The sequence below is a fragment of the Lingula anatina genome, chromosome 3, assembly GCF_051362555.1.
Source record: "Lingula anatina isolate TDL-2025a chromosome 3, LinAna3.0, whole genome shotgun sequence".
Taxonomy (NCBI): domain Eukaryota; kingdom Metazoa; phylum Brachiopoda; class Lingulata; order Lingulida; family Lingulidae; genus Lingula; species Lingula anatina.
In genome coordinates, this window is record NC_141769.1 from 31,378,165 (window position 1) to 31,406,007 (window position 27,843).

Here is a 27,843-nt window from a genome sequence, read left to right on the forward strand (position 1 = left end):
CCAGCACCATATAATTAACTTATCTGTGTGACATGTCCACATTTTATGGATAGGTGTTCTTTTTTGTATTTTTATAATTTTATTTCTTGTTTGTCTAAACACGACTGGAACTGCACCCTTAAAGGTGTTGCGGTTTAAACATATGGATTCTTAAATTATCACAAAAGTCATGACTGGAGATCACACAAGAAGGCTCGTAAAGGACGCTAAAGGGCAATGGCTTGTTCAAAATAGCTTGAATTGTTTTTGGGCGAATGGAAAAGCGTACAAAAAAGTAACTGATGTTGCTTTATACTAATTGGGTCTGCAGTGGAAAGTTCATGACACCATTTTGATTCAATTGTTGTTATTCAGCTGACGAGATCAACTTCAAATATAAACTAAACAGCACATCTTGCAAATAAAGAGGCAGCAAACAGCAAAAAAATATTTACAAAAAAAGTAATAAATTGATAAGTTAATAAATAAGTATTACAACCAAAAACTTTTAGGATATTACTCTGATGATGCTGATTTTTGAAATGAGCCTGCTTTATATATATACAAAGTCAGGAAATTTGAAGTAAAACCAAAATATGGTTTTGATACTTATTACTTACATAAAATATTCCTATCATGCCAATTTTTTGCGAGGAATCTTCTTTAAGCAAATTTAAACAAATCTGCTCTGTCATTGAATTTAAATTAAACGAAAACACGACCTGGCAGCTGTAGGGATTGATGTTTCGAAAGGCGACATCGACGGAACCGGTGTGACGAAGCTGAGGGTCCGTGTGACAGCGATTCCACCCTCCGTTTAATATTATATGGTTTAGGGTTAGCCAGACGTAAGTGGGTCAAAATCTAGGGCGAGGCCTACCTCTGCAAATTAATGGGCACCTGCCTCTCTATCATTGGGGATTTTCTGTCACGTCACACCGGCCACGACATGGACAGACAAAGTGATCGGAATACACACACACACATACAATGATTCGTGTCCAGATTTCTGCAATTCATTTCAAATTATTCAATCCCCCCCCCCCCCCCCCCCACCGCTCGTCAGAATAAAATACAATATAACAGAATATGACAGCAAGGATACAAAAATAGTAACACTGATAATGTGGGGTTGTTTTATCATCAAAGGGCGTAGCAACAACGAGCGCTCTTGTCGTGTACAATACCACGCTCACGCAAATTGTCTGATCTCCTTTGTTCTGTCATGCAGATAATATGGCCAACTTCGCTTTAGACATGTAGCCGTGTAAACGATATTCAAGGTTATTTAAGTGGATTGAGATCAAGTTAGGGTAGTTCCTGTGAATCTTGAAAGTGGAGAGCACGCCCCAACATCCCGTTATTCTCCTCACTACCGTGATTAGACATGATTAGGTAGAACAGGGATAATAATAATAATAATAATAATAATAATAATGATAAAATTTCATGCATGGCGCATTCCATGAAAATTTTCATGTACTTTTCAAAAAATCTAGAATACCAAATCAAACTATAAATCTTACTAAATTTTAAAAATATGGTTTTGATTACCAATCATAAATAAATTTAACACAGGAAGTAAATTTCTATGTAAGTTAAACTGACCCTTTCTTTAACTCACCAAAGAGCAGTTTTCTTGTTCTAGATTATACTGGTCCCGGGCCTTTGCTGCCCTCTACCAGGGCCACAGATTGCTTTTTCACCAGACATTCACAGATGTCTCCGACACATTCTGTGCACTTTTCTCTACTGTGTCATCACTTGGCTTGCCTTGCACAGAGTTGGTTTTTGCTTCACTCTCTCGAGTTGTCGCACACACAAGCAGAGCCAGACGCGGGTCATTTTATAGACGAGGTGCACGTTCACGTGTCCTTGATAAACAGACAAGACGGGTCGGGACTAAAAAGAAGGGTATGTAGATGGTACAATAAATGTCCAGACATTCATTACCATTTATTCAATTTTGGTTATCACCAGTAAATATCACATGTCAATGACACATCATACCTTCTTGGCGTTTTCCAAAAGTGTGAAAAAAGAACAACAAAAGGGAGGGCACTTCTGTACGTGTTTCACATTCCAGAAAAAGTAATAAAATGGTACCCTGAGAATAGGATGCTTGCAGACAATATTGTTAACCTATGTGCAGGATTCAAAATTATAATATCTGGTAACGTGATTGATGCTAAGGGTGCAAGCTGGTGGCCATCTTGAAGAAATTGTCCAAAGTTTGAGAATACCAGTAACTGACCAACCCTTGTCCTGAAAACCATTTCATCGCAATTCAGAATTTTCATAAATTGTCACTTATATATCATTTATCACTTATGTTATTCAGATTTACTTATACCGATATAAGAGGATTTATTGCTTAGTCATATTGGAACACAAATCTGCATATAATACCTCGGATCGGAGCATCTAATTCCTTGATAATACAAATCCCAACTTGTCATGGACCTCGTTGAAGGCTTCAGAGGCTTATTTATAGAGTATTATGACGTCAATAGGATTTCAACAAAAAGGTGGCCTACTTGGCAATTCTGTTCAAATATATTTGTTAATTTCACACCAGTCAAGTTACACTTAATTCTTTATTAAGCTCCATCTCTATTAACAAAAATTAATATGAACAGAACTGCAGTTATATTATATACACTGCACAGGTGTTGTACAATAAAATGATAATCATGGGCTAACAATCTACTTCATGCAAATCTAAATCATATTTAACCAGACAAGTCTATTCCTAGTTTTGACAGACTTATTAATAAAATAAAAAACTAGCTTAATATATATAAATAATATAATATATTCAAATGAGACTGAAACACGCATTTAAAAAAGTCTGAGTTGGGTAAAAACTCTTCATATAAAAGTTTGACCAAGAATTAATCAGCATAATTATTTATGACCTTGAACTGTATGTCATTTTAAAAATATAAATAGCAAAGAATTTTAAATAACAACCCAATTACACATCAAATACATTGTCCATTACATACATGCAATTATGTATTGCCCTCTAAATATATATTTCAGTATATGGAGTGTCACTCTATGAAATGTCGGCAATTGTATTAAGTAATTTTTATATTTTAAAAAGTATGGGCTGACAGCAGGTAACCTGTAAAAAGTGAACCTTCTGCATAAAAAAAGCACCAAGTATTACATTATATTACTGGTTCTAGATACTCTTCACAATGTGAGCACTCGTATGATTACTCAACAAAATGGATTGCTCCTTCTAAAAAGTTAGCCTTCTCCGTGTGAGGCCTAACCGACCTATACATAGTTCTCTCTCTGGTTTACATGTCTAGAGTTAATGGATAGATACACTTTGCCAAAACACTCAATTCCCAAACTGCAAGGACCTGTAATTCCACCCTGTACACAAGCTGTCAGGAGCTTACTACTAGTATTCCTAGTTTTCTCCTCATTGCTCATGTACCACACAGAAAATTAACAGGGAAAGTGAGCAGTAGTCTATCTCCATCAATAAACATTTTTTTTAATTCATTGCTGAACAGGGCAAAGGATTTAATTCTGATATTCAACACAAATGGACACTTAATCCAATTTCAGCATAACACATGTATTTCAACTAGCACATGAAGACAAACTCATTAGTATTTCTTCTCTGTACAGCATCAAGGTCCATACATAATTATTGAAGTTATATTTATACAATAAAATGTATTGTTGGGTTAAGTCAGGTGAGTAAAATCAAAAATAATAATAATAATAATAATAATAATAATAATAATATAAAACCATGATGACAAAACTGAGGAACTCGATTAATTGACTGATATTGTGGCAAAAATGAAATCATCCCAAACATAATAATGATTATAGATACCTTAAATATGAAGGAATTACAAACAACAAGAATCCATTTACAAGTATAAATCTGCTTTTGACAGGATGTTTAAAAACTAATTTTGGAAAATGTGATTAAACATTATCGGAAACAGAACAGTGACAGCAACTAATGGAACTACCTCCCTTACGGAAATTTACAGAGCAACTTTGCATATAAATAGCACCATGTTTTTCACATGTACTAAACCCACTTCCAATCAGCGTTCTGCACAGCAATCATAAACACCGACAAATTACAAGTGCAAACCCTGACACAAGAGCCTAAATCTTGAAACTAAATCTAAGCTAATGCCACCTCTGAAATGCATTCTCTACACCCTTACATTCTTGGATCGTGTTAGCAGATAAAATCCCCCTCAGACACTTGTGTACTACAATATCACCTACAGTGAGTGTATAGGTGAGTTCTACCACACTTAGACATCAGACTTATTTAATGCTTCATCAGCTAAAAACAACTTAATTTTACCTCAGGCTTAACTGTCTAAGTCACAGCACAGTATACACATGTAGGGTTTGGTCTACAGAGAGATTTTCCATTGCAACCAGAAGACTGAAACAGTCGTAACAAAAATCACGAAAAGATTATCTGGTGGTTCAGCGATGGACTCAAGACCCAATTTTGTTCCAACCTGAACTGCATCTGAATTGGTCTTGAATGTCACCCATGGTGGAGGAATAACCCTGGCCAACCTTACCCCGCCACAAGCTGGGAGCATGCCATTCACCACTTGAACCATCTCACCCCAGCACTTGGCAGAGGATCAGGGTTCAAGAGCACCTGCCAAGTTACCTGGTGAAGACTTCAATGAAAATTTAAACTTGATTGAATCCATCCAGACATCTGCCTCATCGGGGGAAATATCCCAACTGACAGCTCAAGAAGACTGGTGAGACTCCTCGGAAAAATATATATGGAGGGTTTTATTCTGTGAAATGTTCACTTTTCTGCTGCAAACTAGAAAACAAAATGATAAATATAAACCCCGGCCTTGGCTTATCAAAACCCCAGGGTTCATTTAACCCATTCCCCAGGTGCTCTTCTCCCAGGATAACCCTGTCAATACTGACCGTACTATTGCCTTATCTATATAGACTAGACTGAACCTGGGGCCAACCTTCATAAATGTCAGGAATGGCAACAGAGAAGACTAATAAAGCATAAACCACCTTTCTCATGAACTTCCACAGCAATTCTGTCAAGAATGAAAATGGATTCTTGTTCTAATTGATGCATTATACACTGCTGCTCCGTATGTTTCATGGCCAAACTTAAGTGTATGATTAGTTGTAAAGCTGTGTTATAACAAGCTGACAAGGGCAGCTTTCTGTTTCTTCTTTTTTAATTCAAAATTTCTGAGTTAGTGTTCTATTTTCCTATTATTCTTCAACATGATGTGATGATGATTAATCATGACCAACTGGTTTTCATTTTGATAACAGTTCTCTCTAAACCACAGATGTCATCAGGAGATGAAGCTCTATTTCTAGTTGTGGTTTCCAAGAGGCTTCCTTTTCATCTGAAAATAAAAAAAGGAAAATATGTAATTTCAAAAACAGCTGTATAAAATAACTATGAACATTTCAGAACTAAGAGGTTAATTCCACGTAATCAAGCTAGAAATTCAATCTTTGTGTATACAATCACAATTTTTTTAGTCCCTAAGGGCTCATTTTTTATAAAACTTTCGGTCAACACAGATCGATCCAACTCCAACTAAATGTAATCAAATAAAGAGATGAACACACCTCTTACTGGCATTGAGTAGAATACAAAAAAGCTGCTGATTATACAGGTACAGGTGTTTAAAATTTATTTTCTTGTATGTCCAAACAATTTATGATATCTGGTCTTGACATGCTAAATTGGCAAGCCATGGCTGCAATGAACTGGTAGGTTATTGTTATTTATTTATTTATTTTTTTTTTTTTTAGAACATCAATCTGATGATTTAAACTAAAATCTGCCTATTTTTTTTTTTTTTTTTCAGTCAGTTGAAGGTCATTTCATGGTAATTCCAAATAATCATACCAATCAGTTAATTTTAAACTCACTACCCTCTTAGCATAACATATTTCTCTTTTTCTTTTTCAAATCTTTTCCTTAGTTTTTTGCTAAAAGAGACCATGATAGAGAGAGAGAGAGAGGGGGGAAGGGGGGGGAGGCAAATCCCCAAATTTCTTCTTTTTCTTTGTCAGTTATTTCTGGTGCTTGATGCTTATATTTTTTTCTGGCACACTTATATTACTGTCATACCTTCAACAAAAAAAAATTGCTAAAATCTTTGTAACCTCTTATTTTTTTGTAATGGAATCCCTTCATTATACTATTACTTGTACTAAAGGAGCAATAACAAATCTTGGGATTACTTCCATGACGCCTTTACAAATCAAGCAGCTGTGCTACATAATGAAAAATATGTTATGTAGTCAGGAAATAACATATTATATTGTGCCATTTAGACGAATTCCTGTTATTTTCAATTTAATTAAAGATGACAGATATACTGACGTCAGGTAAAAGCGAGCTTCCTATTCTCCTAGCACCTGTAAATATTTGCAATAACAAACTTACCTATATGATCAGTTCAATAGAATGCACAACACAACAGGACTGCCTATCAGTATCTAAGGCTTAATCAGTTGTTACATGTACAAATTTAAAAAAAATCTGCCCTCTGTACATTTCCACTGAGAAAAAAATTTGCAAATATTTACTACAGATTGAAAATAACAACAGCGCTATCAGCAAAAAATTATTAACCAGAATACAGAAATGTACTTACAATCTACAAATATAAAATTACGTCAACAAAACCCTCATTAAGCAAGGATGAAGAAGCCAATACAAAGTGCAGGTGCCCCTGTTAATTAACAGTGACACAATGGCATCCATGCCAACTTGCCAAAACAGAGTTCAAAACAGAGGGTAAGCCTATTCTTGAAAATGCTCTCCTTTAACGATAAAAGGGTGGTTAATTTTTTTAGTTGAGTCAGTAGACCCCCCCCCCCCCCCCCCCCATCATGTCCTGAGTAGAATGAGGTAAGACGGTGCATGGCTTGGTTTCTTCTTGGTTTAAATCTTCTCTCCATTTTCTTCATATTCTTCCACGCAACATGTTGATAAATGATTACTCTCACTGTTTAGGTCTATTTCAATACACAAGAAACTTGGGACATATTCCCAGAGCTTTTAGATCGATCTATCCCCGCGGGGAGTCTCACTAGATTACTGTCAGATAATCCAGATTAAATGTCCGTCCCGCCTACTACAAGCTGTAAGGGGGTAATTAACTTTCATGCCCGCTCGGCTGACAGCTATTTAGCGTGAACCCCCAGGGAGTTAGGTCGATCTAAAGTAGATCGATCTAATCTCTGGGAATGGGGTCTTGGGCAATTTGAGTACTAGTAACTGATATTCTACTAAGTATTCAAGTGTTATTATTTATCTCTGGACATTTTCACCAATCCAGTCTGGTATAAAAAGTGTGAAATATTTAATGAATCCACAGCACATTTCAATAAACCTAGAGAGGCTTGAGTAAAATATAACATATATGTGGTAAAGAAAAGTAATACATAAGCTCCATGATCATATGAAATGGCACGTGCTTCAGTACATCTGATAAAATAGATTTAAATGTAGTACCGGTTCAGGATCCTTCAGGGGAAATGTGTGCGATTCAACCATAAAGAAAAAGTACATCTTACAACATATTAATGAAACATTACATCTTGGCTTTTTTCACCTTCAGTTAAGGTTCTACCTGGTAGAAAAGTCAATAAAACATGATTCTTGTCTCACAGAATCTCATGAAATGAGGCAACAAAGTGCCCTTTTTGATCCAGACAGGTGAGTTAAGAACTACTTTTTACACACGCCATAACTAACCATATCCTGTCTAATTATTACAACATGATTTAAGCTGTAACATTGCCACCTGACATGTACCTTTCCTGTCACTTCTTACTAATTTTCTTTTGATTTAAGTGAAAACAGCAACATCAATACCACCTCATAAGGAAAATCTTATCAATGAAGTACATTTGTTTTATTTTATTTTATTATTTATTTATTTTATTATTATTTTTTTTTTTTAGGTTGAGAAGGTCAATTGTTTCTTTCTCTTAATGGTACTTTTCATGATATTTTTCTCTCTTTTTTTTGCCTCATCACATGGAAAAACAACATTTGACCCCTAAAGTTAACATTATTGCTGTAAAATGAAAATTTATGAGACAACATTTGTTTATAGAAAACTATTAGTATCATTTTCATGCTGGTCGTGATTTGTGGCTCCCATACAAGCATCCCACCACCATCAAAAACACATTCATCACAAGCTTCATTTTCAGGAGAGATCAAAACTGTGGTCCTTAACGTAGGCTTAAAGAAATATTTCTTGGCAGGGTCATTCTCTAGACCAGCTAATTGAAAAGATACTAGTAATCTATGGGGGAAAGAATATAGGAGGCCCATATGTTAGGAATGCTGTGGTCAACTGGAAAATGTAAAAAGTTATATCCTCCTTATGTTCTCCAACATTATATTGTAAAATGCAAACATTTCAGTTACCAAAACTTTTGAAGGGCCATGTCCATGATCCGCAATTATAACAGTATTTTATAAATTATCCAAATGACTCAAAATATAATAATTGAAGGGCAACATACAACCTACATTTTTAAGTAACACAAAACCTGCCTTGTAACACAGTGACTTAGATATGGTACTCGAGTTTAAACAGGAGTTCAATATAAACTTCCAATTTGAAAAATTGGCACCAATGGTAGATGTATAGGTTTTTCTTTCCCTTTCTTATTTCTTTTAGGTTTCCTAACAAAACTACCCTAATTCAAAATAAGGCAAAATAATTTGGATGCCCATAAAGTTGATATTTTAAGAAAAAGTATCACTTCAAAATTAATTATACTCATAAGTTGCTAATTGTATGTTGCCATATGTTATTAAATTGCTTCAGGTAGAGAAGCTGAGAAAAATCTGATTATATCACAATAACATACAAACTTACTTGGTAATAAAATATACACTTAAAAACTGCTACTGCAACAGTAACACAATCCTAGGATTTGGCAAGTTAGCCATCCAGCTGTCATATGGATGGCTTTTTTGAGGAAAATGCAGTGGGACAGCTTGTTTAAAGTCCACACTTTCTACACATGCTATAAATGAGGTTAGTTTCGACAGCCCGTTTCGAAATCCTGACTAAACCCCTGCCATCAGCAAAATAATCAGAGATGCTCTGACCTTAGAACCTGCTCCACTGACAGAGAAAAAGTATTCTAGCATTTATCAAAATGTCTTAATTATCATCAATATTGTTTTTTCACCTGTGAGCCTGAGAGAGTTCCAGTGGAAGTGGAAGTGCTTTGTGAGGTTTTCATCTTTCCTCTTCTTCTCTCTGGAGCTTTCATAGGAGAAAACCCAATGTTGAATGCCACTGCCCCCATCTGTCTCTTCAGCTGAAAAAAAAAAAACAGAATTTTTCAAATATCAATAGACAATTTTCCATTTTTTTCCCAAAACCATTGGAAGCACGGTTCAAGCACCAGTTAACCAAGATCATTACTATAATTACATCTCTCCTGTTTATACAAATTTGGTAACCAAAGTGGTTTCTTTAAGTAATTTGGGGAAATTTGCCAAATTGCTGTTATAAACAAAAATGTCTTTCTAGACAAAAATTAAGCCATATTTTTGAGCCAATTTAACAAACAATTCTCTTAAAGATGCATATGAAGTCAATTTTTTGTCACAAAAACCAACCAAATGCCCACATATAGTTTCAAGTAGTGTAACTAGGAGAAGCTTTCTATGCTGTATATACATGGGCAGAAAAGTAGGTCACATATATGGGTTAAAATTCTGACCAAAAAATTAAAGAAAAGAGCTGTCTAAAGCTCTTTTATGGCTGAACGAGTGATTTATTCAGTTTATCCCTTGGCATGTCAGCTTTATTTGAGTTGTATAAGAAACTAGTAGAATTGGTTTATATGTGTTGCTGGGAATCCATGCTCCACCAATGCTTGGTTCATATGTACCTTTAATACTACATGAAAGTGGTGAAAGTTGTAAAAACCGAAAATCCTGTAAATGTACCTTGCAATTTCTCATCAAATTTAGACCATATGAGAAAACAATCAAAATGAAGTCTGAAAATTCTGAAATCAGGCATAATCCCAAAAACTTTCACCCATGTACATATGCTTAAGCTGATATGTAATAGAATTTAACATTGTTTTTTTTTTTTTAATGAAAAAAGGGACGGTTCCTACCTTTGGTGTTTTGTTTTCCTGGCAGTGTCTACTGATCCTTGGGGTCCTAGCAGGTGCCCTGGGGGAAGTGGACTTTCTCCTGGGGGTGTTCTTTCCTCTGTCTGACACCCCTGGGGTAGAGGGTTTTGAGGGCTTTTTCTGGAAACAAAATAACATCTGGCTGTACTTACTAATCAAGCAGTATTTATAATGAATAATGCCTCTACCCGTTACCCTTACATTATTTGTTTTCTGGAATCAAAGAGAAAATGGTTGCAAGGACAGCTGGAACAACCACTTAATTTCATCTGCTATTAATGTACTGCTGTTTTGCAAAGCAATCAAATTATATGTGTTTCATGAACCATGCAGGGTGCAGAATCATCTTTTCATTTCTTTTGGCTACTCAAATTGGGCATGGAAACGTAGGTTCAATTTATACTAAAAGAATAAATAAGAAATACTAGGGTCTGGTCAACCTTTAACCACAACAGATATACATTTATTCAGTATTAGACAGCTGGTGAGACCCTCAGCTATAAGCTGCAAAGGGCACCATCTTTATCCACTGTAACAAATCTGTATCTGATAAGCAAAGCATATTTTCCTGCTGCATTATAACGACAAGACTAGTCACCACTTAGCATCCATGTTCATCACGTTTGACATGGCCACCCTGAATTTCGCATTTATATTCCAGTAGGTGCTGGCAGTCTGTTTGCATGTGCAGAGGATGGTGACACACATTGCCACAGTGTTTTCCATGGGGGTTAGCACATTATGTTCAGAAGATGTATACTATGAAGCCTATGAAACCTAGGGCATGCAAAGTTGTAGTTAAACTGAAATTTTGAAATCTCCTCAAACGTACCTTCTTCAGATCACTGGCGTTATCTCTGTCCCCAGAATGCCTCTTTCTTGTGTTACTAGCTCTGAGACTTCTCTGCAGTCCATCACTGGAAAAGTACAAAGAACAAAGATACTTAGTTTTCCCAGTTCAGACATTAAACTGATAAATCTACTCAAATGATCCATGTGACTAGCCAGTTATTTTGAACAAAATTATTTAACTAGAAATGGCATAAAAGGACAGGTTGACCAATGATTAGCTAGTAGCAGAAAAAAGCTTTTTTTAGGAAAATTTGATTAGGCGGGATTAGTTTGTTTTTTTTATTATTATCAAAAGCATAATCATAATTTTCATTCCTCCATTACACAATAATGGTTACCATTCCGTAACAAATTGAGATCTTTAAACAATTAGTGTGTGTGTTTGTGTGCATGCATGTGTGCTCACACTCATGTGTGCGTAAAGAGTTCAATACAATATTTCTTCTCAATTAAGCAATTTGCTCAAAATGTGAGGAACTCGTATTATATTGTACCTGAAATAATTAATGATGACAAAACTGAGCTTCTTGTCACAATTCAGCCACACATTAGAAAGTAAGCTGAGAATATCAGCATGAGAATTGGAGAAAGTGTGGTCAAAGCATGTCCTAGTGCTAAAAATATCTGTGTTTATCTGTTGACTTTATTTACTGTCAGGCAAATCTCTCACCTGGTGATCATCAAATAGCCATTATCTTAATAGAGTAACACTGGCTGACCATCTGAGCACATATTCTCTTAAGCTTTTATCCTACGCACATTCATGCTTCTATGGTTTTCCTCCATCTTATCTTTGTGAACCCGTTTTTTTTTTTTTTTTTCCTGCCTGTCAGTTACAACTCCCATTCACCTGATCATTTGCTTTTAAAACAAGACTGAAAACCTATGATGACAAGACTTTTATGGTATCGGCTCCAGTGGAATGGAACATACTGCCTCTCAGTTTACCCAAATAGTGTCAAAAGATGGTTTTTAAAAAAGAACTCAAAGCATATATTTTTCAGAAATTTTATAAATGAAATTGTTCTAGGTGTAAACAATTAATGTCACTGAAAAATTACCCTTTTATCTAATGTCTTAACTATGGTTTTTACATCTTTTTTTTTACAAGGAAATTTAACAGCTGAAGTTGTTTTAAGTGTAAAACTATTAATGTAATTTGAAGTGTACCCTTTAATTTGATGTCTTAACTATGGTTTTAAAGCTTGTTCTTAATACTACAATATTTTAGTATTATATCACTGTAAAGTCTACTGAACATTTAGGGATTTTAGACTTTAAATAAATATCATTATTTTAATTAAATTTCATACATATATATACATATCCAGACATAAAAGAAAGCCTAAATCTCAAACAGAGAAAACAGAAAACCTCCCACCTGCTCATATTATTATTAAATATAAAGAAAAACCATATTAAATATAAAGAAAAAACCTACCCAACCATAGAGGCGGATGCCCTTCCAGACCTCATCATGTCTTCACTGAGATCACTGGGCTGCTGCATCAGGGGGTAGGCAGACCTCAGGTGAGGCAGACACAGTGTGTTCCTCCTCTGGAGCTCACTCAGGCTGTCCCAGTCAAAACCCATGTCCACTGGCTCCTCCGCACACGCAAACAGACTGCCAGCACCTACTGGAATTAGAGGCAGTGATGGTAAACGTGCATGCGTGCATGCGCACATGTGCAAACATGTGTGTGTGAAATATTGGGGATTTATACTTAATAATATGGTGAACATATACATGATTACTTTTTTTTAAAGTTAAAAATGAAAGAGAGAAAAAGAGAGAGAGAGAGAGAGAGAGAGAGAGAGAGGGGGAGGGAGAGAGTTTGCTGTCCACATACGTGCTGTAGTCTGTGTTGGACCCAAGGCAGAGCTGGTGGTGCTGTGGCGTTTGGTTGGGTGACTGCTTCTCAAGGACATCGGGTGCTTGAAACTGTGGTCCATAGAGGTAAAGCTGGATCCCTGGGTGCTGTCATAGCTTTAAGAAAGGTGCAAAAATGGTGCATGATAAACGCTGTGAGATAATATATAATGCATATCATACAACATGCAAGAATTGAAAATTAAAACAATTAAATCAAAACAGCTTTCTTTATTAACTTAATATTACCTATTCAACACAAAATATTAAGTGAACTTATATGTTTTGATGCATTTTCTCCTATTCATATAATATACAGATACATAGTTGCATGTCTGATATGCTTGTGAAGTGAACCAAACGCATGATACAGGTGTGTTCTAGTCTCACCTGTGTCTGTCTTCCCCACTGGATCCAGTTCTTAAGTCCTCTAGGGACAGAGGCTTCCTCTCCTCCAGGGAATCATCAAGACAATCTAGAAAATTAAATTTAAACTTAAATTAAATATAAAGCTAATAAAAATATGCACCACCTAACATGTTAAAACAGTTCCCAATCATATTTCAAATTGCAGTCCTTTTATCATACTGTGTACATTGAAGAACGAAAAATTTAATGAAACCATAATGTAATATAAAAAAATCTAATTTCCTCGTCTGTAAATTAGCCTCAATAATTTTGTGGCTTTATTACAAAACCTTTCAAAAACAGGAAAGTCACAAGAACATATAATCTATCACAAAGTAGAAAATCTGATATGCCAATTGCAAATCTATTCCAAAGAATAGAGTGACACAATTCAATGACTGATGCACAAAACACGTGAAAAATTTTGAGTCTCAAAATGTGATTTTCTAGCATTTTCTAACATGCTAATTCTTTTACTCTACACAGACTAAGATTGAATCCCTTACCCATGCTTTCATTTAAGGTGGTTTCTGTCCTGAGTGTGCTCTCTGTACTAACTGTGGACTGGTCTTTTTTCTCCTGGTATTCTCGTAGCTGGGTATCAGCAAGTGCCAGCTGAGCCTCTAGCGACTTCACCTGCATGGCTAGAAAAATGAGAATATAATTGATGACAGGGAAAAGGGGAGTGGGGGTTCTGATAATGAATCTTATCTGATCTAAACCTTTCATTGTTCAAAACATGAATTTTATATTCTTTAGAACAGAACATTAAAGCAGCAGTCATTAGTTAGCCTGCTATATTCTTGCAAATGCTAAGTATGTTTATTCATTTTCATGACTGATTTTTTACTAATCACATTCCCCCATTATCCCCCCCCCCCCCCCCATTACTCATGTCTTACTTAGTCTCTTCATCACAGTTCCATCTTCTCTCTGTCTCCGTTGAGCAGCTGACAGCCTCTCATTTTCTTCTACAACTTCCCTGCATCTTCTCTCCTAAAGTTGAAAATTGAAGATGTACCAAAAAAGCATGATATATAATTTATTTGAGAAAGGCAATATTCCAATTATCGGATGTAAGAACTCTTTTTCTCGTTACTGAATCTTCTGTTACCTAGCAAACCTATAGATAAAATTCAAAGGATTTTTAATCAAATATCCTCATATTTAGTATATGCACATAGATATACTTATTCATTTAACTATAATTCCAAAATAAATCAAAAAGTGGGAATAGATAATACTATAAAAAAAAATTATTAACCCTCCTTTCCCCTGAATCCACACATAATAATAATAATAATAATAATAATAATAATAATAAATAGCAACTAAAAGGCTGAAGTTGTACATAAAGTGGATTAGAATAAAAATTACAAATTAAAACATTAACACATAATAAAGGATATACAATGAGACTAAATGAGTTCAAAAATGAATAAAGCACAAACCTCTTAAAGTTTGATAAAAGCAAACGGGGTAAAATAAACAATATACGATAAAGACCAAGATGAGTTCCAAAATAAAACACAGACCACTAAATGTGTGGAAAGGAAAACAGTATTTTTAAAACATTCAGTTCTGAATTTTGGTTCATGCAAATTTGACTGGCCATACCTTTGTTTTCTGTGTTATTTGCTGGTTAATATGTAATTCAACTTCCTCTCTGACATTTTTTTATTTTCGCAAAGAATGATTCACAGAGTTCTATGCACCCCTCTTTTAGTGACAAGCTTTACTTTGACTAGGGCATCAGCGTATGGTAACTAAGAGTACTGTGTAATCTGTACACCCCAGGAGAAAATTTGCTGAGACGAGGCAGAATTCCACCCCAGTAAACCGCTAGCCCACCCCAAGCCGTTATTTCAATCTGTTAGCTGTTATAACACATACTTCACTGGCTAGCTTCTGTCTGGTGGCAAGGTGCTCCTGTTCAAGCTGCTGCAGACGCGACTGAAGAGTTTTGCTCATGGCAAAGGCCTGGGACAGCTGTGCCTGCTGGTCTGTTATCAGCTTCCCCTCTTTCCTCGTGACACGCTGGAATACATGGAATATTCACGTCATTCCAGTAAAACCACTTACCCACCCACTAATACTGCCTTAATATTCCAGTTGGTGCTGGCAGTCTGCTTGTGCAGAGGAGCCAAACACACACACACACACACACACACACACACACACACACACAGACCTTTTTTACGTGCACAAATACATACACTGCTCCAAGCAGCTTCTTGGAATCAAGAAGGGATTAAGGAACTGTACATGCCTTAGGCATACTTTTATCTACTTTTTTGCATGCATGTATGCACAGCAGAGTAAGGTTAGCTTTCCATCCATTTCACATTTCAAATCTCAGCTTAAACATGGTTTAACTTAAACAGCCTAACATTTTACTTACTTCTAATTCCCTTTCCAAAGTTTTGCATTTTCCTTGCGACAAAGTCACTTCATTTTCAGCTATTACAACCTGGAAAAAGAAAAATTTTATAAATTCCTAAATCTTCATAAATTCCAAAATTAACAGAGTTTTGTATCATATTTCATCTGGATTATGAAAAAATAGAATCACTTTTGTCATTACAGGATAAACATTGTCACAGGAAGCTATTAACATACCCTGTGTTTATATGTTTCCAGTTCCTCTTCATATCTCAGCACCTTGTCATCAGCATCATTCAGAAGCTGGTCCTAAAACACAGTATTAGCACTTGTCAAATCAAACATGAATGAGGATCTTTTTAAAAAATCCCCAAAATGTGACAAGGAATAAAGATTTGACTACAAAAACCTCAACAGACCAATTTGCAGCATCAAAGGTTCTATAAGTATGCAGCATTTAAAGATTTTTGAAGAGACAGGCTTCATTACTCTATAAACATGCAACTTCCAGGCATGACTATATGACATGCAAGTCGCAGTCATTCTCTTTTTTTTACCAGATTGAGCATTAAAAGATGAAATGGAAATTTTTACCTGTGTTTTAGCATAGTCAGCCTTGAGCATCTCAATCTCATGTTCCAGTTCCTCAACTCTCTGTTGCTGGCGTTCCTTCTCTGTCCTCAACTCGCCCTCATACTTCTGCTCCATGTCACACAGCTTCTGATTGGCAAGTAGTTCCGTCTCTTTCACCAGCTGACCCCTGGCCTCCAAACTGACCTGCATGGTCTTGATCTGACCCACCGCCTGGACATGGCGATCCTTCAGTGTTTTCAAGTCCGTCTCCAGCTTAGAGAGTTGGGCAGCGTATTTTTCCTCAGTGTGCGAGACCCTCTCGTTGGCCTTGACCTCAGTCTCCTTCAGAACTCTGGTCTTAGTGTCCAGGATGTTGCGTAGTTGGGAAACCTGGGACTGAGCGCTGGTGTAGTTGTCCTTCATTGTCTTTAGTTCCACCTGGAGCAGGGCCATACTCTCCTTGTGAGATTTCTCCATTTTGGTCACCTTTTTGAGGCAGACACTCTCCACTTCTGTCACCTTCTGATTTTTATCATGAAGTTCATTTTGTAGCTGCATTATTTGGGCATTTGATGTGCTTTTTAAAGTAGTGATATTCTCTTCTAGCTGCCTAATTATTTGTTCAAGTTGGAGATTTTTCTCCTCAATCTGCATTCTGTTATTATAGCTTTCTGTAGCCTCTTGTAATTTTTGTTCAACTAACAGCTTCATGTTTTTCAGCTCAAGTTCTTTGTTTTCCAGTAGCTCCTGTATTTCAGCACATCTGTCTTTTGCTTCATTGCTCAAATTCACCATTTCTTCATCTTTTTCTGATAACTTCCGGCCAGCTGCATGTTGAATTTCTTTAATCTGCTGAGACCTCTCCTCTAACAAACCTTGTAAACGTGTTATTTCAGCTTTTGATTCCTCCTTCACATTGTTCACTTCTTTGTCCATCTCTAACAGTTTCAGTTCAGCTGATTTCAGGTCCTGAGACTTGTTCTCCAAACAACTTTGCATCCGTGAACTCTCAGTCTCAAATTCTTCACACTTGGTTTTATACTGCTTTTCAAGCTGGGTAATTTTTACACAGGCCTGCCTGTCAGTGGTTTCAAGCTCCTGACACTTGGTTTGATATTGCTCCTCAAGAGCAGCCATTCTCTCAGAGTCTTGTTTTTCTACAGACTCCAATTCTTGGCACTTGCTATGATATTGCACTTCAAGCTCAGCTAACTGTTTCTGAGCCACTTTCAGATCTTCACATTTGATTCTATATTCCTCTCCAAGTCTGGCCTCTCTTTCTTGCGCGTGTTTCACACAATTCTCCATCTCTTGGCATTTACTGCTGTAATTCTCCTCCATGGTGGACATTCTTTCCAAGGCTTGTTTCTCAGTCTTTTCAAGCTCATGGCACTTAGCTTGATACTGTTTCTGGAGCTCCATCAGCCCCTCACTGGCCTCCAATTTAGCTGCATTCAGATCATGGCACTTATTGCCATATTGCTCTTCTAGATCCTGAGTTTGCCTCATTACGATATCCAGCTCATTGCACTTTGCCTCATACTGCTCTTCAAGAGCAGCCAATTTTGCTGCAGTTTCCTCGTGGGAAATTGTCAGTTCGTGGTATTTGCCTATTTGCTCCTCCAGACTAGACTTGTACTGCTCCTCAAGCTCTGTTATTCTTTCACTGGTCTGTTTTTCACAAGAGTCCAGCTCTTGACACTTTGCAGCAAATTGTCTTTCAAGTCCTTTAAAACTTTCTCTAGCACGTTTTTCACTGGCTTCCAGTTCTCTACACATCTCCTCATGTTGTCTCTCAAACACAGCAACCTGTTGCTGGGACACAGCCAGTTCATCACACTTGACATTATATTGTCCTTCAAGGTCAGTCAACCTCTGAGTGCACTGCTCCTCAGCAGTCCTCAGTTCTTCACATTTGTCTTTGTACTTCTCTTCAAACTCCTGCAATTTCCCTGATGCCTCTTTCTCAGCTGCCATAAACTCCTGACATTTATCATCAAAGAGTTCCTGTAATTGTCTGTTGTCAGTCTCAGCCTTTGTCAGCCTAGATCTGAGAGATTCCACCTCCTGGTACAGCTGTGCCATTCTGCACTGATATGTCGTCTGCTCTTCTTTCATCTGAGCCACATAATTCTCCTCAATCTCCATCACCCTTTGATTAGCCTGCTCTTCTGTGAAAGCCATCTGCTTGGTGCTTATCTCAAGTTTTTCTTCCAAACGTCTGATCTGGGAGTCTGCCTTAGAGCAGGCTGACTTAAGAGATTCTATCTCCCGGTGAAGCTGCCCCACTCTCTGTTCCTGACTTTTTTCCCTTTCCTTCATCTCTGCAGTACATCTCTCCCTGATCTCTCTGACATGCTGGTTGTGGGCAATCTCTGTGTCTCTCATCTGTCGGTTCTTATGCTCCATCTCTTGGCGGAATTTCGTTATCTCCGTCTCTCCTTTGGCTTGACTGGCCTTCAGTATGTCCAAGGTCTGGTATAGATTAGCCATTTCTTGTTGGAATTCAACTTTCTCCTGTTTCAAGTGCTCAATCTCCAAGTTCTTTTGGTTTGCTAAAATGTCTGCCTCTTCCAGCTGGCTTGTCTTGGTTTCTACTGCCCCCTTCAGTTTCTCTACTTGTGTCCTGCTGCTTCCCAGCTCCTCCTCCAACTCGATGATCCTCTTCTCTGTGAAGACGGTCATACACTCACCAACATTATCAATTTGAGCTGGAAAAAAAACAATGGGGAGCAATGACCTTTTATTCTAAACAATCAACTATTGAGACATCTGACTATAACAAAATCACAGCAAAATTTAACTAGTGAGATGAAAATATTGAATCACACATTACCTTAAATAAAACTAAATCAAAAGTATACATTTTATAACATCTATAAATGACTTCGGTGTTGGGTATTCTGTTAAAAATAAATTGAGATGTTTTTTTATTTATTTACTGAGGACAGATTTATCAAATTTTAACTCTGTTATTTTCAAATACAACTGAAATATATTTACCATTTTGTGCATTCTCCTTGGCCAAGTGGAGCTCCATGGTGGCTTCATGATAAAGCTTCTGTACTTCTACCAGCTGCTGCTTCAGTTCTGAGCTCAGACTCTGATACCTGCGCAGCTCCTCTTGCGTGGCCTCCAGAGTGCCCCCTATCTGTGCTTCTTTCTTCACCAAGGACTCCATCTTGCCCTGCGTCTGGGACAACAGATCCTGGGTGTGCTTCAGCTGGAATAAAGGAGCAATATGTTTAGACTGTCTTTTTTTCCTTTACACTTCAAAAAGTAAAATATTTAGTTGGAATTACAGTGCTTACCTTTAAGGGTTAGTTTCTCAGTTATTTAATTTGCCAGTTCCACATAAAGTTGATTTTTCAAATATTGTGACATTTTTAATATGGTGTTTTGAAAATTGTGCTGCATTACCATATCTGAAATCATGTGTCCAAATCAGGATCACAAACATCAATATCAACAAAGTTAACACTAAAGAGTGAATACAGGTGTTGTAAATGGAAATCCCTACCTCTCCCGTCAAAAACTCTTTTCGTTTGTAAAGTTCTAAATTTTCCTTTTCCAGCTGGTTATTTCTCTCCTCTGTTTCATGATGTGAACTTGCCTGCATTCTCAACCTAGCAAACAATGCATTAAATAATTTCTTTTAAATACTGTCACCATGTAGCATTTAAAGAGTACAGCTTTTTAAACATTTCTAACATTCTCTAGCAATTAAAAATGACAGGCTATTGGTCAGACAAAATTTTCCGTCAATCAATCAAGCAATCAATCAATCAATTTCCAAACTTTGTTCAAAAGTGCATGTTACATGAAAAAGCAAGTGTTGCCTTAAAATGAGCTAATTAAATTAGAACAAAAACAAAACTTAGAGCTTTCACAAGGCTAATCAATGTATCTAAATGAACCATATCAAGTTAATTAATTACTGAGATAAAAAAGAAAACTGGTTGTCAACTCAGACTGGGTAGTCCAATACAGATGTCTAACCCTGGAGTTAGTATATTAAAAGGTTGGTCTGGCGATAAGTTAATCTTTGGCCCTTAACAAAGAATTTTTAGGAGCTGCAACCCCACTCAATCTCTTTCTCACCTTGCTAGCTCTTTCTCCATTTTTACCATATTTTCTCTGAGTGTTGCCATGTTCTCAAGGTCATCTTGGGCTGCTTGTAACTGCTGCTGTAGATGGGTTATTTCCTTACATCTGGCATCTGAATAAGTTATATAACAATCAAAAGTAAAGCACATCGAGTTCAAGAGTTTCTCACTAAAAGAATCTTTTGCTAACAACAAGCAATTGAAGCAATTAGATAATTATCTAATTAAAAAAACTGATAAATTGAAATTTCTACATAAAAGTTAATAGCAAGGTCCTTTTTCTGAAAAATTTCATGACCTATCATAAATAATTTTTAGAATATGTTATGTCAGCATCACCATACCAAATGAAGCAATCTCCCTGTCTCTTTCCATCAAATCAGCCTGTAGTTCAGTCTTTAAGTGTATCTCTGTATTTAAAAGACTTTCCAAATGCTTTATTTGTAGCTCCTTCTGGTGGAGGACTCTCTGCAAGAAACGCAAAAGACAAAAATTACCACATCTTTGTGTACTTTATATAATGCAAGTGGTAAGTTATCAAAGAATCAATAATCTTGTCACTTAAACTGCAATTGTGTCAAAGCTATACATTTTTACAACACAACTGCATGCATCTCTCACAATTATCACCAGTTTTAACTGATTAAAATTATTATCAATTATCAATTTATAATTACCAAGAATAAAGTCAAATTGTTTCTTCCTTACTCATGGCCATTCAACAGATGTTTATAATATCACAATTGACCTCATTCTTAATTTTAGTGATTTAAGGGTCACACAGACTACAAAGAAACCACTAAAACTTCTTAAATTAACACTTAATTTCTTACCCTGTGAACCAGTTGTGGGGACTCCATCACTTGCTGGAAGGGGGTCCCAGGGGAGTTGGTGTATTCTTGGCTTATTGTACGTGTGCTGTTTTTCCTTGATAACGGTTTGGGTGTCCCTATAGCAGAGGAGTTGCCTGTTGAAAAGAATTTTTTCAAATTAATCATTTAATAAGACTACTGATCTTTATAACTAAGGCAATCTCACAGAATTTTGCACCCCCCCCCCCCTCTCCCCCAACACACACATACACAACCACAAAATATTTTTTCCTACTGCAAACTTTTACAATTTCACAGACCCAATTAAAACATAAACAGGCTGAAGAAACTCAAAATAACTAGACATTGGTAGTAGGTAATAATTTTTTATATAGTGAAGAACCCATCTATTTCATGAGAAATAAGGCACAATTGTAAGTTTTAGGACATACTACATTCTACAGAAAAAACCAAGCAGGTGAGATGAAAGAGGCAAACAAACCTCAAGTTGTTAGTGTTATACCTTAGACTAACTTCAGTAAAGAAAACAATTCTTTCTAATTCAAAGCAAGAAGCTTAAAGGGTTAATAACTCTTCATTTTGGCCAAAAAATGAATTTTCCTGGAGTAAACAACAATTTTCCCATACTTACCAATGGTTAATGAATCCATTTTTACATTCAAAGTTAGTCTCTGTTTTTTTTCTATAAAGTTTGGTTTTTTGTTAAAATCTCTTAGGAGATTATAACAGAGTACAGCCATCAGTGGAGGTCACGTGGTCAGAAGACAAGCTCAGATATCAGAATACTAGCTATAAATGCCATTTGTGTGGTAAAACAGAATATATTATATTTAAATATGAGTTGTTCACAATGTCTTTATTGTGAAATATAGATATCATACAAAGAGTTATTATCCCTTTAATGAAGCCAATTAAAAGCAAACCAAACCGTTACAAAGCAAACCTAAGGAAGCTAGCAGACTTCTATTGAACATAGATTTCTGAAATTTTGCTGGTGAACATTTCAGTGGTGTAGGTAAGGGTATGTTGGCTGTGTCACCATCTGCACCTGATGAGCCACCTGAAGGTGAGACTTTGAATTAAATCTAAAATTAGAATAATCTATAAAGGAGTTTACTGGGATTGGATAATGTAATTAGATGGATTGACAAAAAACAAGAAGCAAAGTTGCAGCTATGTCTGCGTAAGCTACATTGTTATAATAATTACTGAAACAAAGTGGTGGAGAATTTAAGCCTACAAAGTGACTACATCAATCTATAAGAACACAGAATTTTGGTCCAAGTATACACTTTACTTCATTAAGTAACTAAAATCCATTATTTTATTAATAAACCTAAAAAAAAACTACCTTCAACAAAGAACAAAGATTAATGCATTGAGCAGAATTTTCTTAAAAAAAGAAAGAAAGAAAGAAAGAAAAAAATACCTTGTTCATTGACATTTTGTTTTAATACATCATCAAAGTTCTGTGGAATCTTGTGGTCTGGGCTTGTCATCAGGACCTCGATCATCTCCTTCAGTGCCTCTTGGGTACTTGTGTTCAGCTTCAACGTAGACAGGATGAAACTCTGCTGATTGCTGCTGAACACCATGGCACTGTACATGACCAGCATCACTACCTAAAACCAAACAAAAAAGATCTAGACTACTGTAATAACGCAATCATTTCCATGGGGATAAATTATGAATTTTTCAGATACATACTCTAAGAGCCCCAATATCATTATCAGTATCTTACATGCATCAACAGATGTTTAGAATATAGGAAGTCGAAGAAATTTACACTGTGTACTACAAGTACTGACATTGTACATATATCATAATCACAGTGCCAACTACCTTACCTTACTAATTTCAAACTCATCTGCAAAGTTAACGATAGCCTTGAAGTTGACTCTCTCATCTATTTTTGTGTTGTACATCTCTGAGAGAACCATGATAAGAAAGTCCATCCTGGCAGTAACTGTGGTTAATTCCACATCTGCTGGAAACATGGCAGGAACTCTGTGGAAAAAGAAGTAAAGGAGAATAAGGCAGTGCAGAAATCCTAGTGCAGATCGGTTCTTTTTAAGATTTCAGCTAAGTTGGGGTGTCTTTGGGTGTATATGATTGTATATTTGGGCATGTGTGTGTGTGTGTGTGTGTGTGTGTGTGTGTGTGTGTGTGTGTGTGTGTGTGTGTGTGTGTGTGTGTGTGTGTGTGTGTGTGTGCATGATCAGGCTTGACACGCCAAGTAAATTTTCCATCCTCCAGTTCTTATACTTACATTTGTTCCAACATGTGGATCAGATGTGTCCCATCATTTAGTTGAATGAGAGACTCGATACAAGGAGTGCCATCAATGGAGTTGACCTGAAACATACAAGAATTGTTTAAGATATTAACTCTGATACTTATAGTGTAGGGGTTTAAAAAATAGGATATAGTTTTACTGGATATGCGTCCAAAATTATGATTCATTCACATGTTATCAAGGAGGGTGAAATTACGAACTTCAATATAATGACCACCAGTATTTGGGTTATAAATACAAGTACCAATGTGTGCCACTAATAGCTAGATTCTAGAATAACTGATAACCACTGACTGGTCCTGATGACAAGCCCAGATTTGACTTACCCACTCTAACAGGGCATGGGTCCTATCTCTGTTCATGGTTTTAGAGCTTTATGTGATGACCAACATAACCCATGAACTGAAAATATACCAAAAACCAAAATTTAGACATTTGATTTGTTTATAGCCGTTTGTCAGTCAAAATAATGATTACTAATGTAAGTAATAATCACATTTTACAAAACTCATCATGATCCACAACAAAATGTTAGTCTGCAGTAAGCACAAATGATCGTAGCATTCTGAACAACTTAATTAATGATTCACGGTAATCGTTACCATTAATTTTAAATACCTAGGCTTATTTTTGGGCACAAAGAGGGCATTTTTTATTTGTTTCTTAATATTTCAAAATTTTCTCTTAAGCAAAGTGACTTTAAACTATAGCAGTTGAATATATATATTTAACCAGATTTCCTACCTACCGCTATATATGTATTTTTTACCTTTTAATAGTAATTTTTCCGCACGTTATAATTTCCCGTCCTTTTAAATCTTTGCGGTATGAGCCTCGTTTTCATTTCTAACGCCTGATCAAACTTTATATTTCAGATAAGATTAAATTACGATTAAATTATATACATTCTGTGTCATATATGCAAATAAAAGTTGTGGATTCTTTTTAATACTTAAAACGCCACTTTTAGTGTGTCGTAATTTATTTTAATTGGCATACCGTATGTCGTCAAGGTCAAGGCCGTTCCCATAGTAAACTGTCATGGAGGATGAAAGTATTCATTTTTAGGTCACCTGTTTGAGTGTATTGTTTTTATTGACTTCTTCAGGTATTTAAAAAGCAAACGCGTGTGTTAAGAGGTGAGTTCATGCTTTTTCGTCTTTAGTTCATATTTGAATATTAGAGTGTTTACCTTTGTCGTTTTATTCCTATCTTAAAAGTTTGTTGTCGGCTTTCTCTGGACTGAATATAAATACATTTGTATTATTATATATCATACGCGATGTAAATAAGAATCTTAGGTACACATCACTGTCCTGTATTTTAACATTTGTTAAGAATATCCGCACAAAAAGTAATATTTTCCTCTTGCGTTAGGCTGGAAACATGTCGTCGCCAAGAAAGGCAGGCACAACGGATAAGAACGCAGAAATTCTTGCTCCTCTAGATTTCAGTTTTATGACTTTAACAACTTGTTCAGGTAAGTGAATGAATCCAGAGAGATAGAGAGAGAGAGAGAGAGAGAGAGAGAGAGAGAGAGAGAGACTGTCCGTGAAAAACAGGTGTGCAGATTAAAGTTATCATTACTTAAACAATTAACAGGGCAGAATCAAAAACTATTTTGAATATTTTGAGATTATTAAGAGTTTTTCATTTTAAAAGATTATTTGTTTGAACAAAATGTTGCATTTAGAAATTTCAGAATTTAAGTCAGTAGGTCCAGTTATAACACGACAATGAAAAGGACATTTTCCATGTACAATTAAATACACTCTTTACTTGTCACTAATAGTCTGATTAAGATAACCATGTTTTGGGTCATTTTAGATGTTTTAGGTGAAGAGCCAAGGTTACAGTCTCCAAGGAAAAGCAAACCAAAGAAGTCAGAGTCCGGGAAATACTTGTCTCACTGCCTTAGACTTAACAACAATAACATAGCAGACTTTGAAACACTGGAAGCCACTTTAGAAAAACTGGTAGATGATCCATTAGAGTTACAGTGGCTAGATTTGTCTTTTAATGAGCTTACCAAGCTTGACCCTGTGAGTAAATATAACTTTTGGTTGTGTGTAACATTGCCTTGAATGATAAGGTGATCTTTTTTTTATATTTTATAGAGTCAAGGAACCGAAAGCTTTCAAAAGAAAATGTATAATGATTTGGACATGCCTCATGATTTATGTTATCATTTTTTTTAATTGCATATTCTGTAGTTTAAACCTTTAAGAACATTAGCAATATACAGGTCTGCCATGACCACTGTTTGCCTCTTAGGAAAATTAGTTGCTGGACCGAAAGTTCAGCCATCTTGAAAAGTAGCTGGCTCAAATGCCTGCCAGGTGGGAAAACTTCTCAGTCCGTTCTGAAAGTTGTCAGCCCCGGGCAGACGGTCCAGCGTTAATTTCTAACACTGGCATGACTTTAAAATATTTGCAGTCTCACTTGTCCTCATCAAAATATTCATTATACTCAGTACAAGTTCTGTTCTGTGTCTTTGAAAACCACGTAGGTTTTAGGAAAATACCCCAATCTGCAGATCCTGTATTTACATGGCAATGGCATAGCAGACTTGAAGGAGGTGGACAACCTGGCCACATGTAGAAGTCTCAGGAAACTTACACTGCATGGGAATCCTATTGAGAATATCAAAGTAAGTACAAGTCAACTAAACACATTTGTAAGTCCAGTATTAGATAAATTAGTTTAATTTATGTAAAATATAGCTGGATGATTGACATACAAAGTATTACCCATACCGCTGTTTTAGCTATCCCGAAGCACTTTCCATGTATGGAGGTCTTGAGAGAAGTATAATTGTAACAGTTAAATGCACATTTGGAAGTAAAAAATACTCAGCCTGAAGTATTTATTGATCACATTATGCAGTACATATCACCTGCTTTATAAGTTCAGTGCTGTTTCATACATGTATATCATATTTCATCAACGTGACACGTCTAATACAATGAAGACGAACAAATGCTGTCTAGAGAGTGCTGTATTTAGTCCTTTTTGCAATGCTTACTTTCAGGGTTACAGAAGTCATGTTTTATCCAAGCTTCCAAACCTTGCTGACTTTGACTTCAGCCGCATTACTAAAGCTGACCGAGCCACGGCAGACACGTACAGTAAGCTGTATGGCTTGAACAAAAAGACCAAGAAAAAGAAAGAAGCAGAGGACTAGCTGTCAGTGGCAGTTTTGATCTGCTTGTGATTGACTATTGTACGAGATATTGGTGTTTACATAACGGTCATGTTAACTTGGCTTCCCAGGTTATTCCACACTGGATCTCATTTTTTTTTTTTGTTAGGCAAGCATTCCTCATGAGTCACCACCACCAGAAAATTGAAAAAAAGTTTAGGGTGAGGAATTATCAAATATGCCAAAAACTTAATTAACAAACAAAGTTAAAAAAAACTGTTCATACATACACCCTTGAAAAATGTTATAAAATGCTGGCCGATCTATCTGAAAACTAGAAGATATTTTAAAATTGTATGTGTATACAGGTGGTAGAAACAAAAGAAGTAAACCAATCTCTGCTTGGAAGCATGGATCTTTTCCCTGGGGTAGGTCTTATTAATGAAATATGTAACTGGGGAAATTATAAGAATTTTAAGTAAACATTGCCATTTAGATATGAGAAAGTTGATAAAAAAATTTGAAATGTATTTTCATCATTTTCCTGGCTATCCCTGTTTCTTTAAGTTTGTGGTTAAGACTCTTGTGAAGTACACCTTTTTATTGCAAACAACATGAGATGGATTTTGCTCTCTGAAATTTGATAACAACACTTTAATGTTTGATGGAGAAGTGTAGCTCATTTTTTAATGTGCAAGTATGTAACTTGTAAATATTTTGTTAGTTCAGGGTACAAACAGACATGTATAATGTACATTTTTAAATGTGAAATAGCCCTAGCCTGTTGTTTATGATTTATGATTACATGTCTTTTCTGTACATGTAGAACTCTTGTTACTATTAAGGTTTTAGAATACTTTTAATAAAGTCAGAAGAACATAATTTGTCTTTATACGTATATATTTATATTTCCTCTTTTACAGTGAAAGTGCACACTGTACTCAGATGGCCCTTGCCAGAGGGTTTTTTAATATACATCATTTTGTTTTGGAAAAGCCCCCACAACCGACATATGGTGCATGAATCATGTGTCATATATTGTCCTTCTGGGATTAAGTGTATGTTATTCTATATAACATAGAGATGTTAGCAATGATAACACTTTGACACTCTTCATGTTATCCCACGTGTACCGTTGTGTTTGCAGACAGCAACAATCGACTCGTATGTATTTTTGAGGATTTTGATACGTGGTCCGC

General features: G+C 36.0%; 2 protein-coding genes across 8 annotated transcripts; one reads left to right on the forward strand and one right to left on the reverse strand.

Annotated features, from left to right (window-relative positions):
- Positions 1-2,557: 2,557 nt before the first annotated feature.
- LOC106175589 (uncharacterized) lies at positions 2,558-24,379 on the reverse strand. Of its 6 annotated transcripts, none has more exons than XM_087008245.1 (24): positions 24,272-24,379; positions 23,829-23,904; positions 23,476-23,561; positions 23,054-23,213; positions 22,636-22,828; positions 22,150-22,266; positions 21,207-21,340; positions 20,718-20,841; positions 20,369-20,486; positions 19,788-19,893; positions 19,271-19,490; positions 16,289-18,978; positions 15,932-16,003; positions 15,714-15,782; positions 15,206-15,349; positions 14,215-14,308; positions 13,819-13,956; positions 13,295-13,379; positions 12,885-13,021; positions 12,476-12,671; positions 11,015-11,099; positions 10,165-10,302; positions 9,220-9,351; positions 2,558-5,387 (listed from the first exon to the last, which is right to left on the reverse strand). In XM_087008245.1, the coding sequence occupies exons 2-24, from the start codon at positions 23,862-23,864 to the stop codon at positions 5,355-5,357; spliced, it is 5,307 nt and encodes a 1,768-aa protein (XP_086864371.1). In that variant the 5' UTR covers positions 23,865-23,904; positions 24,272-24,379; the 3' UTR covers positions 2,558-5,354. The 6 variants fall into 6 exon arrangements, with proteins under 6 accessions (XP_086864371.1, XP_086864369.1, XP_086864370.1 ...); XM_087008243.1 differs by having other exon boundaries at positions 22,135-22,266; XM_087008244.1 differs by having other exon boundaries at positions 22,150-22,278.
- Positions 24,380-24,514: 135 nt separating this feature from the next.
- On the forward strand, positions 24,515-27,526 carry LOC106175610 (leucine-rich repeat-containing protein 51-like). 2 transcript variants are annotated; one of them, XM_013557700.2, is made up of 5 exons: positions 24,515-24,641; positions 24,880-24,982; positions 25,330-25,544; positions 26,012-26,152; positions 26,534-27,526. In XM_013557700.2, exons 2-5 carry the CDS (start codon positions 24,889-24,891, stop codon positions 26,684-26,686), a joined length of 603 nt encoding a protein of 200 aa, XP_013413154.1. In that variant the 5' UTR covers positions 24,515-24,641; positions 24,880-24,888; the 3' UTR covers positions 26,687-27,526. The 2 variants fall into 2 exon arrangements, with proteins under 2 accessions (XP_013413154.1, XP_086866009.1); XM_087009883.1 differs by having other exon boundaries at positions 24,539-24,610.
- Positions 27,527-27,843: the final 317 nt, after the last annotated feature.